Raw genomic sequence first — 20146 nt, forward strand, 5'->3', positions numbered from 1 at the left:
TCTCACACTTCTATATCTGTCAGTTTCACAAAGGAAATATCTGTCTGTTTCTGTAGTTTGTTTGATAAAAGAGTGGCGCAGCCTGAATCCATGTTCAATGCACGTTCCCGACGCGCCGCTCCAGGGGTGCAGCCTGAATCCATGTTCAATGCACGTTCCCGACGCGCCGCTCCAGGGGTGCAGCCTGAATCCATGTTAAATGCACGTTCCTGACGCGCCGCTCCAGGGGTGCAACCCTAAGCAGAGGAAAACTGCCTCCTGGGCTGTCGCATCACGTGGAGCCTGTGAACAGGTGTGCTGTTCTTCACATACCAGCACAGCATGTTACTGCAACATTAGGGAGACTAGGGACCCTGATAATAGCCTTCTCCCAGCACATCTCCCAGCACAGTATGTTACTGCAACATTAGGGAGACTAGGGACCCTGATAATAATCTCCCAGCACATCTCCCAGCACAGTATGTTACTGCAACATTAGGGAGACTAGGGACCCTGATAATAGCCTTCTCCCAGCACAGTATGTTACTGCAACATTAGGGAGACTAGGGACCCTGATAATAGCCTTCTCCCAGCACATCTCCCAGCATAGTATGTTACTGCAACATTAGGGAGACTAGGGACCCTGATAATAGCCTTCTCCCAGCACATCTCCCAGCACAGCATGTTACTGCAACATTAGGGAGACTAGGGACCCTGATAATAGCCTTCTCCCAGCACATCTCCCAGCACAGCATGTTACTGCAACATTAGGGAGACTAGGGACCCTGATAATAGCCTTCTCCCAGCATAGTATGTTACTGCAACATTAGGGAGACTAGGGACCCTGATAATAGCCTTCTCCCAGCATAGTATGTTACTGCAACATTAGGGAGACTAGGGACCCTGATAATAGCCTTCTCCCAGCACAGCATGTTACTGCAACATTAGGGAGACTAGGGACCCTGATAATAGCCTTCTCCCAGCACATCTCCCAGCATAGTATGTTACTGCAACATTAGGGAGACTAGGGACCCTGATAATAGCCTTCTCCCAGCATAGTATGTTACTGCAACATTAGGGAGACTAGGGACCCTGATAATAGCCTTCTCCCAGCATAGTATGTTACTGCAACCCATTAGCATAGTATGTTAGACATTAGGGAGGGACCCTGATAATAGCCTTCTCCCAGCATAGTATGTTACTGCAACATTAGGGAGACTAGGGACCCTGATAATAGCCTTCTCCCAGCATAGTATGTTACTGCAACATTAGGGAGACTAGGGACCCTGATAATAGCCTTCTCCCAGCATAGTATGTTACTGCAACATTAGGGAGACTAGGGACCCTGATAATAGCCTTCTCCCAGCATAGTATGTTACTGCAACATTAGGGAGACTAGGGACCCTGATAATAATCTCCCAGCATAGTATGTTACTGCAACATTAGGGAGACTAGGGACCCTGATAATAGCCTTCTCCCAGCACAGCATGTTACTGCAACATTAGGGAGACTAGGGACCCTGATAATAGCCTTCTCCCAGCACATCTCCCAGCACAGCATGTTACTGCAACATTAGGGAGACTAGGGACCCTGATAATAGCCTTCTCCCAGCATAGTATGTTACTGCAACATTAGGGAGACTAGGGACCCTGATAATAGCCTTCTCCCAGCATAGTATGTTACTGCAACATTAGGGAGACTAGGGACCCTGATAATAGCCTTCTCCCAGCACAGCATGTTACTGCAACATTAGGGAGACTAGGGACCCTGATAATAGCCTTCTCCCAGCACATCGCCCAGCATGTTACTGCAACATTAGGGAGACTAGGGACCCTGATAATAGCCTTCTCCCAGCACATCTCCCAGCATAGTATGTTACTGCAACATTAGGGAGACTAGGGACCCTGATAATAGCCTTCTCCCAGCACATCTCCCAGCACAGCATGTTACTGCAACATTAGGGAGACTAGGGACCCTGATAATAGCCTTCTCCCAGCACATCTCCCAGCACAGCATGTTACTGCAACATTAGGGAGACTAGGGACCCTGATAATAGCCTTCTCCCAGCATAGTATGTTACTGCAACATTAGGGAGACTAGGGACCCTGATAATAGCCTTCTCCCAGCATAGTATGTTACTGCAACATTAGGGAGACTAGGGACCCTGATAATAGCCTTCTCCCAGCATAGTATGTTACTGCAACATTAGGGAGACTAGGGACCCTGATAATAATCTCCCAGCGTAGTATGTTACTGCAACATTAGGGAGACTAGGGACCCTGATAATAGCCTTCTCCCAGCACAGCATGTTACTGCAACATTAGGGAGACTAGGGACCCTGATAATAGCCTTCTCCCAGCACATCTCCCAGCACAGCATGTTACTGCAACATTAGGGAGACTAGGGACCCTGATAATAGCCTTCTCCCAGCATAGTATGTTACTGCAACATTAGGGAGACTAGGGACCCTGATAATAGCCTTCTCCCAGCATAGTATGTTACTGCAACATTAGGGAGACTAGGGACCCTGATAATAGCCTTCTCCCAGCACAGCATGTTACTGCAACATTAGGGAGACTAGGGACCCTGATAATAGCCTTCTCCCAGCACATCGCCCAGCATGTTACTGCAACATTAGGGAGACTAGGGACCCTGATAATAGCCTTCTCCCAGCACATCTCCCAGCATAGTATGTTACTGCAACATTAGGGAGACTAGGGACCCTGATAATAGCCTTCTCCCAGCACATCTCCCAGCACAGCATGTTACTGCAACATTAGGGAGACTAGGGACCCTGATAATAGCCTTCTCCCAGCACATCTCCCAGCACAGCATGTTACTGCAACATTAGGGAGACTAGGGACCCTGATAATAGCCTTCTCCCAGCATAGTATGTTACTGCAACATTAGGGAGACTAGGGACCCTGATAATAGCCTTCTCCCAGCATAGTATGTTACTGCAACATTAGGGAGACTAGGGACCCTGATAATAGCCTTCTCCCAGCACAGCATGTTACTGCAACATTAGGGAGACTAGGGACCCTGATAATAGCCTTCTCCCAGCACATCTCCCAGCATAGTATGTTACTGCAACATTAGGGAGACTAGGGACCCTGATAATAGCCTTCTCCCAGCATAGTATGTTACTGCAACATTAGGGAGACTAGGGACCCTGATAATAGCCTTCTCCCAGCATAGTATGTTACTGCAACATTAGGGAGACTAGGGACCCTGATAATAGCCTTCTCCCAGCATAGTATGTTACTGCAACATTAGGGAGACTAGGGACCCTGATAATAGCCTTCTCCCAGCATAGTATGTTACTGCAACATTAGGGAGACTAGGGACCCTGATAATAGCCTTCTCCCAGCATAGTATGTTACTGCAACATTAGGGAGACTAGGGACCCTGATAATAGCCTTCTCCCAGCATAGTATGTTACTGCAACATTAGGGAGACTAGGGACCCTGATAATAGCCTTCTCCCAGCATAGTATGTTACTGCAACATTAGGGAGACTAGGGACCCTGATAATAATCTCCCAGCATAGTATGTTACTGCAACATTAGGGAGACTAGGGACCCTGATAATAGCCTTCTCCCAGCACAGCATGTTACTGCAACATTAGGGAGACTAGGGACCCTGATAATAGCCTTCTCCCAGCACAGCATGTTACTGCAACATTAGGGAGACTAGGGACCCTGATAATAGCCTTCTCCCAGCACATCGCCCAGCATGTTACTGCAACATTAGGGAGACTAGGGACCCTGATAATAGCCTTCTCCCAGCACATCTCCCAGCACAGCATGTTACTGCAACATTAGGGAGACTAGGGACCCTGATAATAATCTCCCAGCACAGTATGTTACTGCAACATTAGGGAGACTAGGGACCCTGATAATAATCTCCCAGCACATCTCCCAGCACAGCATGTTACTGCAACATTAGGGAGACTAGGGACCCTGATAATAGCCTTCTCCCAGCACATCTCCCAGCACAGCATGTTACTGCAACATTAGGGAGTCTAGGGACCCTGATAATAGCCTTCTCCCAGCATAGTATGTTACTGCAACATTAGGGAGACTAGGGACCCTGATAATAGCCTTCTCCCAGCACAGTATGTTACTGCAACATTAGGGAGACTAGGGACCCTGATAATAGCCTTCTCCCAGCACATCTCCCAGCACAGCATGTTACTGCAACATTAGGGAGACTAGGGACCCTGATAATAGCCTTCTCCCAGCATAGTATGTTACTGCAACATTAGGGAGACTAGGGACCCTGATAATAGCCTTCTCCCAGCATAGTATGTTACTGCAACATTAGGGAGACTAGGGACCCTGATAATAGCCTTCTCCCAGCACATCGCCCAGCACAGTATGTTACTGCAACATTAGGGAGACTAGGGACCCTGATAATAGCCTTCTCCCAGCACATCGCCCAGCACAGTATGTTACTGCAACATTAGGGAGACTAGGGACCCTGATAATAATCTCCCAGCACATCTCCCAGCACAGTATGTTACTGCAACATTAGGGAGACTAGGGACCCTGATAATAGCCTTCTCCCAGCACATCTCCCAGCACAGCATGTTACTGCAACATTAGGGAGACTAGGGAAACTCCCTGATAATAATCTCCCAGCACATCGCCCAGCACAGTATGTTACTGCAACATTAGGGAGACTAGGGACCCTGATAATAGCCTTCTCCCAGCACAGTATGTTACTGCAACATTAGGGAGACTAGGGACCCTGATAATAGCCTTCTCCCAGCACATCTCCCAGCACAGCATGTTACTGCAACATTAGGGAGACTAGGGACCCTGATAATAGCCTTCTCCCAGCACATCTCCCAGCATAGTATGTTACTGCAACATTAGGGAGACTAGGGACCCTGATAATAGCCTTCTCCCAGCACATCTCCCAGCACAGCATGTTACTGCAACATTAGGGAGACTAGGGACCCTGATAATAGCCTTCTCCCAGCACAGCATGTTACTGCAACATTAGGGAGACTAGGGACCCTGATAATAGCCTTCTCCCAGCACATCTCCCAGCACAGTATGTTACTGCAACATTAGGGAGACTAGGGACCCTGATAATAGCCTTCTCCCAGCACATCTCCCAGCACAGTATGTTACTGCAACATTAGGGAGACTAGGGACCCTGATAATAGCCTTCTCCCAGCACAGTTCAAATAAATGGATGTGAAGTGATTACAGCCATTACTGTACTCAATCACACAGGGACTGGGATTCCCATGAAAGGTATGATAGATATGTACGCCCAGGTCCCTATGATAATAATAATAGTAGATAATAGCCACACCACCACCACCATTCCACGACATGGCCCCATTGTCTTCTGGCTAACGGAGAAAGAGGACTCGCAGTATGGGGTTCTTTAATTGGTTGGAATGGAGCCGCCTGCCTGTCAGAGAGCAGAACAGAGCGGGGCTGATGAGGTATGCGTCCCAAATGGCACCCTATTCCCTTTATGGTGCACTACTTTCCTATGGGCCGTCGTCAAAAGTAGTGCACTATAAAGGGAATAGGGTGTCATTTGGGAGGCTGATGTAATGTGGGGCGTGAAGCGGAGGAGGGAGGCCATGCTGTGCTGTGGGGCTCGCATGCATGAATAGAGTGGAGGAGATACCGCAGTGAACCCCAGGCCAACCACAGGCACGGTGACACATGCAATCATCCTGCCGGGCTCTGATATCAGATCAGTGGAATACAGGGATTTGCTGTTTGTCTTTCTTTCTTTCTCTCTTATTTCAACCTCTCCGTCTACCTCTCTCTCTCTCTCTCTCTCTGTAGATCTAAGACTCCAACACCACACCATTCTAATTAACAGGCCAGGTTTTATCACTGCTCTCTGAATCTAATGCTTCCTCTCTCCTTGGATCTCCTACAAACCTTGGATCTTACCTTGATCAAAGGACATAATGTATAACCCACATAACGAACGGAACAACTTTTGAATGAACCGCTCTTTCGCTATGTGTAACAAACCTATAGGATAAGGAAGTGTGGGCATGGCAACTGGGTGGATTACATTACAGTTTTATTTTTCACCTGACTGCTACATTTGAAATGCAGTCCCTTCTCGTTTAATGAGCTCTTGAGAGTTCCCTTACCATTTGCCTCTTGTTATTTGCCTTTTTGTTCATTTATATTTCATTACAATTAGGAGTTCTCTCTCTCGTTCTCTCTTTCCTTTGTTTGAAATGTATCCATGCAGGCCCAGTAAGATGGTGTCGTGGGTATTCACATTTTGCCTACATAGCCGCAGTGCTGGAAATGTAAGGGAATAAAACAAAGGATTGTGTCACAGTAAGCACACTAGATGAATATTACAGAGACCTGCACATAAACACCAACTGATTCAAGTCAATAGTTTCTGTATGTTTATATTGGCAGGGCCAGGAGGGGGGGGGGGCTTATAGCTGGGTAATTACTGTTTGTACAGCCTTCCATATGCCAATTAAATTACATCTTAACCGTGTGAGAAACCCGCCACCATTTCAAGGTGTGTTACTCTTCGCCATGCTGCATGACAATGATTTTATAGCAGTTGGCCATAAGCAGATCTGGGACCAGGCTACCAGTACTGAGCCCCATGGCATGGCAATAGCCATAGGACCACAAACAGATCTGGGACCAGGCTACAGTATTGATAGTAAGGTGTGTCAATGTACAATACTGTACAGTCACTCCCCATTAGTCTCAGTGCTGTGGTGTTGGGCCTCTGCTCCCCTTCTCTCCATGGTCCAGCACACACGGCCCACAGAAGAGAGAGGTGGGCAGGGTGTGACAGATCTGGGGCGGCTTATCGTTGCTCAGCTCAGTCACACACACACGGCAAACAGACACGTCGAGGTTGGCTCCCAGGCCTCCACAGAGCCAACCTACTTTGAAACGCTGTAATTGTTTCTAATCGTCCAGTGACTCGCTGTCGGAGGAGCAGAGCTGCCCAGAGACCTCCACATAAGGGGAGAGGAGGGAGGAAGCGGTAGAAGGGGACAGAGGGAGAGAGGTCCAAGGGAACAAAAGCAATTGCCCTGGTTCCACTCCCTATGTGTACTTCAGTGAAATGGAGAGAGAGAAAAACAAAAGAAAGAAAGAAAGAAAGAAAGAAAGAAAGAAAGAAAGAAAGAAAGAACAGCAGGGTATGGTGATTGATACATGCTCACACTCTTTCTCTTTGTTGTTCTGTCCCGCATAAAGACCAGATTGCCCAGAACCCCAAGACCATCGTGTGCCCTATGATTGACGTGATCGACCATAACCACTTTGGATATGAAGCCCAGGCTGGGGATGCCATGAGGGGAGCCTTCGACTGGGAGATGTACTACAAACGCATCCCCATCCCTCCAGAGCTCCAGGGCCCCGACACAAGTGATCCCTATGAGTGAGTACACAGATACGCATGTGCACACAGTCATACACGCACGCACGCACACACACACACACACACCTATCAACCACCTTATATGTGTCATAGACAGGCAGCCCAATTCTGATATTTGTTTAACTAAATTGGGCTTTTGACCACTCTTGACACCCTAAAATATCTTTGTGATCTAGGTCTGTGATCTGTGTCTGAGGCCATTTTATCCTTCGTGGAGATAAGAGTTCCTCCTATCCTATCCTAGGTAATCAACTCTGAAAAAGATGTGATGTGAAAGAGCTGACATGATTGGTCAAAAGATCAGAATTGGGCTGCCTGTGTAAACGCAGCCTAATTTATGACACACGACACCAGCCTGCTACAAGCCGCACGGCTGAATCATTTCCCCCAGTCAGTTACTAGAACAGTGGCGCAGCCAGGCAGCAAGGAGGGCAGGTGAGAAAGCTAGAAAGCTAATTTCCTCTGCTAGGCTCTCTTCATATATCCCTCTAAATTAATCCTGGGCTTAATGCCTTGGCTGCGTCGCCAGTTGGGGGTGAAATGTGTGAGACGGTGATAGAGGATAGGGGATTGGGAGCAGCACAGCAGTCACTGGGCTGTAACATCCTCTACTCTTCACTGTGACTGACTCCTCTGGCGCACTCTCTCGTTCCCCTGCTAGGGACTTTTTGCTTGCTGCTATTACTGTGTATGCAATGAATGCTTAAATGAACCCGCTAACCTCTCTTTTAGACCACCAGAAATGACTCACGATGTCTGGCAAGCTGTCCAGTTAGTCACTCTTTACACCCTCAAATATCTTTCTGATCGAGGTCTGTGATCTGTGTCTGAGGCCATTTTATCCCTCGGGGAGATAAGAGTTCCTCCCATCCTATCCCAGGTAAGCACTTGCTGTTAAAGATACACATCTGAACCAACCCCTTTTTTTGATCTCTTTAACGAGTCAGGCTCCGACTGGCGATCGCTCACAGATCTACAGAGGTACGTAGGTAGAGGGCCCCTAGAATAGATGAAAGCCCCACTGACGTAAAGGCAGAACAGGATTATCCAGTGGGTGTTACCTCTGGTCTGTGTCCCAAACGGCACCCTATTCCCCTAAGGGCCCTGGTCAAAAGTAGTATACTGAATAGGGAATAGGGTGCCGTTTTGGACGCAGGCGTAGCTTTACCCAGTCAGCAGATACTCTTATCCCAGGTCACAGGGAGCGGTTGGCATTTTACACCTCCTCCATTTACATAGAGATACAGTATGGTTTATTAATGAAGCAAATCATCACCTGTCCTCTTCAAGGGCAACGGCATCATCAGGGGTTAAACTGTGTAAATGCTGAGATGGTAAATATAGGGGTGGGGGGGTGCACGTGTGCTTATCCACATTCTGTGCGACCTACACAGAAATCCAGCTGTCAGGGTGCTGTTTTCCCTTGACTAGCGGCTCCCTCCCTTCTCGTATCTAGACCTTTCCCAGGACAACCAAATATCCTTCTCCCACCTCCACCGCAACTTGCCCAAAACACTGACAGCTCAATGCCGTGCACCCCTGGATCTGAACCTTTACCTAATTTAAATTCTATAACACCAGCTCTCATTCCTGGTTTCCTTTATCCAAATCTCCCACCTCTCTGCCTATAGCCTGAGGCTAAGCTCTCCACACTCAATGGTCCTCTTCTTATCCTAAACCCAGACAGACAGAAAGGCAGACCGACAGCCCTCCTACCTTCCAACGAACCCTCCCCCTGTTCCCAGACTATCCCCCCAGGCTGCTGCTGCCTCCTACTCCTCCAGACTCTAAGGACTTGGCCCAGGGCAGCTCACAGTAGGCTGCCCAGACTTGTATGCTCCCCTATAGGCCCAGAGGCCCAGCATGCACCCCCTACCAGGCATGAATCCATGGATCCTCTCTGGAGCCAGCCAGCACAACTCACACAGCCAGACTCCCAGCCAGGTCTCCCTGGCTCCATTCTGTTGCACTGATAAACCAGACCTTTAACCCTCCCACATTGCTTTCTCATCTCAGCTCCATCATCCTAAACTTTCAATGTGTGTGTGTGTGTGTGTGTCCTATTACCACAGGTGTCCCAGTCAAAGCGGTGCTAAATTGGGATTCATTAAGGGAATGAATGCAGAAGGATGATGCTCATGAAATGTAACACTCACCCAAACTGCCTCCATCTGTCATGTTTGGCTATGGAAGAGAGATTCTGTTCAACCAAGATAATACCCACAATGCTGTTTGGTAATGTGAACATGGGGCGGGTACACTGAAATGATTACAGTTTAAATGAGATTACTACTTCACCAATATATTTAGACTCGAGTGGCTTATTTGAGAAAAATCACTGTGCGGGGTTGACTCACATGAAAAGTTCTGGTGGAATGACATAATCGTAATCATAATCGCACTTTGAAAGTCGAGCACGTACTGTATTGAAGGCATGTTCATTTGTATCAGCAGACACAACACTACAACCATTCCATTTTCTCTTATTGCTTGGTCGAACAGAGCAGAACACATACTTTGAGTACATGACTTTTAGTGAGCCACGTACGTGTTCTGAAAGGAGCTCTTCCATGTTCATGTTCCAAACAAAGATATCAAAGAGTGATTTTGTATCTCACCAACGGTGTCATCACGTCGGGGACAACGTTTGTGAAAGACTTGCTCCTTTTAAATCCCTTATTTATTTATTTTTTTACCTGTGGGTGCTGTGTTTTTGTTTCGGGTTTGAGAAAAGAGAAGTTAACAACACGAAGAGGAGACAAGGAAGAAAGTCAAATCAATATCGAGACCAGTATTTTTTCATACCGAGCTGAATATCTGGACATATTCCTCATCACAACCTTGTCTCTCTGGGAGGTTAAGAAGAATATCCAACAGGGAGGAACAATGTAATATAAATAACTAGCTTAGGTCAAGGTTTCTACTTAATTGCAATGATTCTACAGAACACACATATCTCATTAGAATAACAGTACCTTATGTACAGGAGAATGTTGAGGATGAGAAGGCTCTCTTCCTTTGTTATACCCAACGACATGCACTTTATTGTGAGTATGTTGTGGAGGATGGGACACTCCGTAGCATCTGATCTGAGGTCAGGGTAAGAGGCATAAAGGAGGACCCTGATGCTGACAACGTAACAGGCAGTGTGTCCATGTTAAACTTTGCCACGTGCCATGGCACTGATAGCAGACCCCCGTGTTAACTAGCAACCAAGGCTTCTGAAGATGTCCAAGACTTAATACATTAGTCAGTCCGTCTGTTTGTGAACAACCCTTTCTCTGTGTGAAACTAGAAGGACCACCAACTTCCACGTCAAGTCAGGACATTTTGTGGATTTGTACATTTAAAAAAAAGAAAACATAAAACAACTTGCTCCGGCTCCGCTGATTTCCTACTTTACTGATTTCCTACTTTACTGATTTCCTACTTTGTTTGAAAAAAAAAAAAAAAGAGTGGGAGAGTTATACAAAATGGGGCAACTATGATTTTTCACAATCGCCTCTCCATTCCAGAAGAGAGAGTGAAAGAGAGAGAGAGAGAGAGGAAGAGACAAACATATGATGGACTGGTAATGAGGCTCTACTGCTAGGTGCAGAGGAGATACAGGATTCCACAGGCTTTCAATAAATCCCTCCTGCCTTTCTACTGGTGGCGCCACATAGGGCTGCAGGCCTGCCTGCCCATCTGCCTTCCTGCCTCCATCCCTGCCTTCCTGCCTGCCTCCATTCCTGCCTTCCTCCATCCCTGCCTTCCTGCCTGCCTCCATTCCTGCCTTCCTTCCCTCCATCCATTTCTGCCTTCCTTCCTGTCTGCCTCCCCCCTGCCTGCCTGCCAGCCTGCCTGGCACATTCAGCACTAACACATTGGTATGTGTGAAGTGTGCTCCTCTAAGATGCCTTAATATAGATCTTAGCGCCTGTTATCAGATGAAAGCAGTTCCTCTATCTGGAACAAAGCTCATTGTGAAATGACTGATCCATTGAGAAGACACATTTTGCTTCTTCTTTTTTTCATACTCTGCGTGTGTGTGTGTGTGTGTGTGTGTGTATCGGTCCTAGCACATCAGAACTAAATTAAACCTGATAATTTAACTTTGTCACAACGCTGCTCGATGGGCATTAATCTTGTTAAATGACACTACACCCCCACACACCCCGACACATACACACACGCACTTCCCTTCTCCACATTCAGATCATGACATGACCTGCACTCTGACCTATCTCTCTGTCTATATCTGATGTCATATCGCCACCTACTGGCCTAACAGCAACAACACTATCATCATAATATCCTTTACATACGTACTGTATCACCATAGTCGACTCAATTTAACCTTCGCTAAGCCCCTCCCCAGAATTTTGGGCAACCAATCACAGTGCTCCAATTGATAGCAGTATGATACACTCGGACAAGCTCATGTTTGAAATGAATGAAAGCCAGTGGGCAGTGGGAAAACACGTTTTATTCAAATATATATTTTAAACGGCTTAATAATGAAGCCGTGCATCAGTATTACTTGCTTCTGTGATTTTTGAAATGCAGAGCTGTTTGATAGCTCAGGGGGTTAGCTAGCTCTCAGTCTCATTGACCACCAAACATTGCTAACGCTACCTAGCTAACCACTTAATATAACTTGTTTTCTCGAAATGTATGTTAGCTAGCTAAGTTAGCCATATTAACTCCCATCTGAGGTCGACATCAGGATACGATTTCAGAGCACTAGTTTGCTCCAAATTGATTGTATAGATTTGGCTACATGCTCACATTGAATTCAGAGCCAATCAGTGGCTAGCTACACTACAAACATAATTTTACCAGGTTCACGAGAAGCAGTTGACAGTCCACCACATCATACCCTAGAGTTTCCTGCTTACCAAATGGTAGTCTGTGTTTAATTTCATTGTGTATTAAAGTTTGTTATCATTGTGGGGGGATTTCGCCAGTGGTTATTGGGCGAATTGGGTTTCCCAGGAAAATGTCCAAGATTGTAACAGTAACCAAGGGAGGTGGACAGAGGGGAAAGTAAGACAGTCCGGTACGGCATCCCGGTTAAATAATTAGTGGGGGTAAGCCATGTCGGTAAAACGTAAGCCTATAGGCTATTACACAATGTTTTAACATTACTGCACATCAGCTGCATGATAAATTAGCGAATTGACTGGAAACCGGGTGTTATGCAATCTAAATTGCGTTGTGGTTTGAGGAGAACACTTACATTTTGTCAAGGCGGAGATGGGTGGCCAAGACGCTCGGCGCCAAGGCGGAGATGAGTGGCGTGGACATGCATCAGTTCAGGCTACAAGTGTGAGCCTAATGACAATTGCAGAATGTCATCGCAATACACGTAGGTGTTTTGTAACAGATGCCTCTTTGCATTCATGAAATTGCGGGTGCACAGTGCACTGTTGGGGTTTGGATGCTGAAATGAGTTTCTGAGTGGACGAATGTGCGTGGGTAGCCAACAGGAGCGCCTTTGTTAAGTGATTGTTTGACAATCAGATGAAAACATCATGACTGGTTGTGTTTATGCCACATTAAAAAGCATAGGCATCGTGTCCATAAGGCAAGGGGAAGCTTTCCCTAAAGTAAATTGAATTAAATTGCCAAAATGATTAGCTAACTCCTGTCTATACATAAATAAATAAAATCATTCAATATAGGCCACTAAAACAGAAAGCATGATTTGGCCACAGAGGATAATTAGCTGCGGATTGTTTTAAAATACATAGCCTACAGTCGGAAGGGCTTGCAATTTGGGCAGCACTCGCTGCGAATACGAAATAGATGATTGTTGAGTTGCTACCATCAGTGAAAAGCAGAGACCCAGCCAAGCATATCGCAATATTTAAAAAGACAATCGCAGAAAAACTATTTGGAAAGTAAATGGCTATTGCTGTAAAGATATGGCAATGAAAAGACTCCAGTCTATCTTTTAGATATCAACATTCTTAACTTAATTAAGCGAACAGTCGCATATCTTGGCACCAGCAGATAACATCGACCATATCCTCGTTGAGTGTGCATATTCACTGTCTGCCATTGGGTCAGTGCCACTTTTGTTTGTTTTTGGACAATCACTTCCTCCTCCAGGTTAGATGGACATCATATTGTATTTGTGTCTCTCCTTTTTGTAGGCCTATCAAATGGATCAGACAACATTGTTTTTATTGATCTGTTTGTTTTTTTTGCATAAGAAAATGGGTGAGCGCACCTACAGGTAAGACATTAAATCTACTTTCACCCCTGGGGGTGGGGCTTAGCGAAGCGTCAATTAGTACAATACAATAAACTCTCATTCATATATTACAGACACTGCTGCCATCCCTACATTCTATTATATCATTATAGCTGACTCCATATACTAGGGTCCCATTGTTCTGTATAATATGCAGTCTGTGGAGGCGGAGGGCATTGAATAATGGATATGTACAGTACATTCATTTTAATCAAAATATAATCACCATACAGAGACAGAGTGACTGTGTGCCCTTGCCGTCTCCTACTACTGTGCCTTGAACACACACACAGATACACACACACACAGACACACACACAATCTGCACATGGCGGCCTCAAGGCGAGGGGATTATATAAAGAGAAATACATGACGGGAGGGGGGTACCTATGCAGAGAGAGCAGGGATCTGTATCACTGGATAGCACACACACATTGGGCCTATATTCTCAGCTGACTTCCCCTTGCCCGCTGGCAGTCTCTGACCTTGGCTGCATGGACGTGCATTGCAAATGACTCCCCCCTACACACTCGCACACACACAACTCCCCCTCTATACACATCGCTAATCCTCCCTTCCATTTCCATGAATTGAACTGCTTAAAGGGATGCAGGAGGACACATACAAATATTCACAAGTTCTTCTGACTCTAGGGAAGTAGAGATAAAGGGCTTCATTGCCAAAATCCTGAAGTATCCCTTTAATAAAGCCATCCATAATTGGCCATAAGATGGTTAAGGCATCCATTATTGCATTTTCCCCAGTGGAGAGCTTGGACTGTGCTGGTGAGTGGAGAGCTTGGACTGTGCTGGCCAGTGGAGAGTGTGGACTGTGCTGGTGAGTGGAGAGCTTGGACTGTGCTGGCCAGTGAAGAGCGTGGACTGTGCTGGTGAGTGGAGAGCTTGGACTATGCTGGCCAGTGGAGAGTGTGGACTGTGCTGGTGAGTGGAGAGCGTGGACTGTGCTGGTGAGTGGAGAGCGTGGACTGTGCTGGTGAGTGGAGAGCTTGGACTATGCTGGCCAGTGGAGAGCGTGGACTGTGCTGGTGAGTGGAGAGCTTGGACTATGCTGGCCAGTGGAGAGCGTGGACTGTGCTGGTGAGTGGAGAGTGTGGACTGTGCTGGCCAGTGACGAGCTTAAACTATGCTGGCCAGTGGGGAGCTTGGACTGTGCTAGCTAGTGGATAGCAGATGGCAATCTCTGTTGATGCTTTTTCTATTTTATTTTAGGCTCTGAATAAATTGTGTGATTTTTATTGATGGAAATGATATGGGTGGTAGAGTAATAACTGTGGTTTGGCTGAAGTTTCCCTAAACAGTGTGTGGGTGTGTGCGTGGGTGTGTTTTGCATGTGTTTGTTCGTGTGTGTGTGTGTGTTTATAAGCAATGTTCCCTCTAATATTTTTTGTCACTGAGCAAATTTCAGGTCTGCTGAGCGCAAACCTGAACGTTGTGAAAATTCTGTGTAACTTCCAGAGCTGTGAACACTGAGGCTGTACCCGCTTTAAGTTACAGTTTTAACAGTGGCCAAGTAGGCTACTGTGGTTATTTGATCATAGTTTGTTTTGTTTCTGTATTGTTGCATTGAAATTGGCTAATATTGCCTTGTAAAGGGAAACGTTGATAGTGTTAACAGGGAAAACTCTAGAACAGTGGTCACCATCCTTTTCTGAGTCAAAATGCAAGCCGAGATCTACCACTCAGATATTTTTTTACAAACCGTAAGCATATGCAACATTAACCAATTAAAAACAGTACTGTAGCAATGAGGAATGTGCAGTAAGCTATATGCCCAATACATTATCACTGCATATTGGCTTTGCTTGAATTGCCCTGCCAATGCATTGTTGTTCAGGCCATTTTTTAAAATTATATTTCAAAATTTGAGGTGGGCTATATGATCACACTGGTTATAGATCCATTGTTATATTAGTTGTGAGGCACAGCTGAGTGAGCATACATTTAAATAATTGGCTTTTTATTTTTATTTTACTGGACTGATGGTGTCTGTATCTAATGGTCCGCCTATCTGAGGGTCCGCCTCTCAACATCCCTCGGCTCTCCCTTTCCTCCACAGACACTGACCAAAAAGGGACACCGTCTTCCAGCTGATGGGGAGGCTCGAGTCGCACCGCATTATTTCTGCCTCATGCACAAATCCATGTTGTTACTCTTATGAACAGAGAAAGTGATATATTTCTCTATTGAAAAAGACCCAAGCCACTAATAATAACAACAATGCAAGACTATAGATACACTTTCCTCCTCATTCATTACTGCTGCAGTGCTTGTTGTAGAGCTGAGTGGAAATAGGAAGAACGGGCATTTTATGGTTTATAAAAGTGTTGAATACAGTGTTGACAGTGCTGAGTAAGAACTTAAACATGAACTCACTCATAAAAACAGAAGCTCTTTGCCCTATTCGTTGACAGTCTCTCTCTAGTCATGGTTTTAAACGTTTTGAAATCTCACAGTATCAACTTTGCTGTGTCTTTCTTTTATGCCTGCTAAATTACTGCAGACACGGTAGTCTGAGCCATCCGATTGGCCAGCGGTAGGTAATAGTACACTTGATGTACTAGGATGGAAGCAAATGTAAGTCATTATAACGTCATAACGAGTCATGCAAAAAATGTACTGTTGAGAAGAATATGTTAGTTAATGTAGAGACAAACGATTAATCTTTTTTTTTTGTCATAAAGTTAATTTAAGAAAATTGCTATTTAGCAAGCTATCTGACTAGCTAACATTAGCCAGCTAGCTAGCTAGTTTTATGGGTGTTGTGACATCAGTATGAAATTGTAATTGTGTTGTTTAATGTTTTAGGGACTCCTGAGAAAACCAGCAAACCAGGTTGTCGTCTTGTGAACCAGTGGATGTAAAGAATCTAGCTAGCTAAAGAATTTACTGCAAATTGAATGTATAATTTTGTAAGCTTGCCTTGATGATATTTCCCATGCAATGCAGCTGAAGTAAGGTAGCTAGCTAACTATTTTCTTGCTTATTGTGTAGTGGAGGATAAAAATACCAGTATGCCTATGGATGTGTAACTAGCTATGTAGCCGATCTATGTATGGACCCTAAAACATTTGGTATAAATATTAGTTCAGAACCTAGCTATGAACCTCAGCCATCATAACCTGTTGTATTCACTTATCATGTATTCTACCTTGGCAAACAAAGGTGCAGTTCAGGTATGAATGTATGTGAGACATTCTTTTTGTCAGATGTGTGCGTACTGGTAGCGAAGTCAGGTGCAGGAGAGCAGAGATCTGTGAACAGGCGCACACTTTATTTAGCAAAAGTGAAAAACGCACAAAGCAGTCAAAAGAATAATGTTTAACAATAAACATCTTCGTGAAAAATAACACGGGACAAACAAGCCAGTCTGGCGCGTCAACAATACACACGGACACAAACTATCTTACACAAAGACATGATGGGGAACAGAGGAATAAATACATGTAGATTGATTGGGGAATGAAAACCAGGTGTGCAGGGAACAAGACCAAACAAATGGATATATGAAAAATGGAGCGGCGATGGCTAGAAAGCCAGTGACGTCGACCGCCGAACGCCGCTCGAACAAGGAAAGGAGCCGACTTCGGAAGAAGTCGTGACACTTTTAAGTCATATCCAATACCAGGAGTATCAAACTCCATTCTTTGAATGATGCTGTGTCTGCATGTATGTATTACAATTATACACTTCAACAGTGTTCACCAATCCTGGTCCTGGAACATCAATGTTTTTTAAATATATTTTTTTACCTTTATTAAACCAGGTAGGCCAGTTGAGAACAAGTTCTCATTTACAGCTACGACCTGGTTACACATTGTAACTATGCAATAGACTAGAAACATGATTTAAGTCATTAAAGGCTGATTTGTAATTCATATATACATAAACATAATTTAAAACACTGTACACTATACTTCCTATGCATCATGTAAATACTCTAAAACCGGTTCATCTCAATATCTAATTCCCTTCATCTGCATTGATCTGAGGACACAGCATAGGTGTTGTATTTCATCAAATGAGAGACTTCATTTCAACCAGTAGAGAATGTGAAACGCTTAATTGAAAGAAATTCATTATCCAAGTGTTATAAATACATAAATGCATGCATTACAAATGTTATAATTGTAATATGATATTATAAATACAAGTTCAATCTGTACTTAAATGCACATCTGGTGTGCATTATATAAACAGAGGAAGAAAGACGAGGTAGGTAGAGAGGTGTGAGGGAGTGTAAAACACTGAAAGGGAAAGAGGTAAGAACAGAGGGGAAAGGAAGACAGCATATGATTAATGAATCACAGTGCAACCATAATATTCTCTCAGTTCATCACAATTACATAATAGTGTCTCTAGTGGTGTCTCCTAACAGCATTGGTACCCCAGCTGGCCCGAAGGTTATCTTAGTAGCGGGTGAGATGGCAATGACGGGACTGGGGGTTGGCATCCTCTTTCACATCAAAACATACCTGCAGACGAGAGAAAGATTAAGCCTTGTTCTCTTTTTATTCTAACATTGTCAGTCCTCATAATCATCAGTAGGTGAAATGCAAAACTGACCTTGGATCATTAACTCTGGGACAACTACATCTCTATCTGTATCTCAGTTAATAATAAATCACTTTAATAACACTTCCTGTTGACCCGACTAAGTTGGTCATGCCCTCTATGTGTCAGCCAGTTCAGATGCAGGGGGGGGGGTTCACCGACATAGCTGAAATATATAGTCTCTCCGAGCCACGGCCTGTTCACCTATCATCCAGAAGGCGAGGTCAGTGCAGGGGCATCAAAGCTGGGACCAAGAGACTGAAAAACAGCTTCTATCTCAATGCCATCAGACTGTTAAATAGCCATCACTAGCCGGGTACCACCCGGTTTCTCAACCCTGCACCTTAGAGCCTGCAGCCCTATATAGATAGACATGGAATCACTGGCCACTTTAATAATGGAACACTAGTCACTTTAATAATGTTTACATACTGCTTCACTCATTTCATATATACATATATATATATATATATATATATACTGTATTATATGCTACTGTATTCTAGTCAATGTCACTCAGACATTGCTCATCCTAGATTTGTGTGTATTGTTGTGAATTATTAGATACTACTGCACTGTTGGAGCTAGGAATACAATAATTTTGCTACACCCGCAATAACATCTTCTAAAACAGTGTATGTGACCAATGACATTTGATTTGATTTGATAACCTAGAGGATTTAGGGAGAAGGGAGGAGAGAAAATATGGTAGTTATTGAGAAAATAATGTAGTTAAAGATAGTGTTCAACAGGAATCTGTGTGTGTGGTCTCACCTGGTGTCCACACTAAGTGGCTGCAGAGTACTTTATCAGGGATGCATGGCTTAAGCTGGATGCCACCATAGAGGTGAAAGGAACACCACACACTTTCCCTCTTTCTCGCTTTTTCAATACGGTAGATTTAAAGGGGTATGCCAGGTGTTCTCCCTGCCTGAATGAGATCAAGTATGCCAACATAGGGTTTCATGCTCTGCTGCTGGCACATTGTAGAACAGATGTCCACAGGCAGAAAGTGTAAAATGTAATAACGTGCAGTGTAGCTCAAAGCTATTGCTTTTGTTGTGTTGAACTTGATATACAGTTGTGTGTGAGTGAGGGGGATTGTTTTAGTTTTTACTCAGTGAATGTTATTTTTGCACACATAGCCTTGTGCACTTGATCGGTCTTCTACAGTGGCCAATATAACAGCAGAAATAGAATGCCTGTTTGTTTCATTCTATTTCTACTTTAAGATCTTTTTTTTCCCCATGTGCAATATTTGAATGTGTGTGGTCACAAGCGTTCTATTATAAAGGCATGGCTAACTGCAATATTAGTGTATTGTTAGTGTATTGTTTTTTTCTCTGGAATTGAGTGTCATTTGCAGTAAAGTCTAGGCAACAACTGACATTGGATTGCTTTCCTAATATTTTTTAGCTGTGAGTTCAGTGGTGATTTTAGCATGTAAATCTTGGTGGGGCAAACAAAAAAAGTGTGCCATTAACAGGTGCCATTAATACAGGTAACAGGTGGAGGACAGAGGAGCCTCTTAAAGAAGAAGTTACAGGTCTGTGAGAGCCAGAAATCTTGCTTGTTTGTAGGTGACCAAATACTTATTTTCCACCATCATTTGCAAATAAATTTATAAAAAATCCTACAATGTGATTTTCTGGATTTTGTTTTCTCATTTTGTCTGTCATAGTTGAAGTGTACCTATGATGAAACTTACAGGCCTCTCTCATCTTTTTAAGTGGGAGAACTTGCACAATTGGTGGCTGACTAAATACTTGTTTGCCCCACTGTAGGGTGTCTAATTGTTCTAAATTTTTTCAATATGGGTGACTCTTAAATGAGCCTGTTTTGTTTTTGTACAGACATCACCCTTCACTGAACAGCACCCTCACCTGAGAAGTAGAATGCAAAAGGAGAGAAACTGGGAATTGAACAACTGCAGTTGACATAGC

At 44.5% G+C, this 20146-nt stretch overlaps 1 protein-coding gene across 1 annotated transcript in view; it reads left to right on the forward strand.

Moving 5' to 3' along the window:
• LOC115145615 (polypeptide N-acetylgalactosaminyltransferase-like 6) overlaps nucleotides 1-20146 on the forward strand; it is a 249431-nt gene that overhangs the window by 195863 nt on the left and 33422 nt on the right. Inside the window, exon 7 of the mRNA XM_065003262.1 lies at nucleotides 7208-7391. Coding sequence (XP_064859334.1) covers nucleotides 7208-7391 — 184 coding nt within the window. The remainder of the gene's footprint in view (nucleotides 1-7207; nucleotides 7392-20146) is intronic.

The sequence above is a fragment of the Oncorhynchus nerka genome, linkage group LG18 (assembly GCF_034236695.1).
Source record: "Oncorhynchus nerka isolate Pitt River linkage group LG18, Oner_Uvic_2.0, whole genome shotgun sequence".
Classification (NCBI taxonomy): domain Eukaryota; kingdom Metazoa; phylum Chordata; class Actinopteri; order Salmoniformes; family Salmonidae; genus Oncorhynchus; species Oncorhynchus nerka.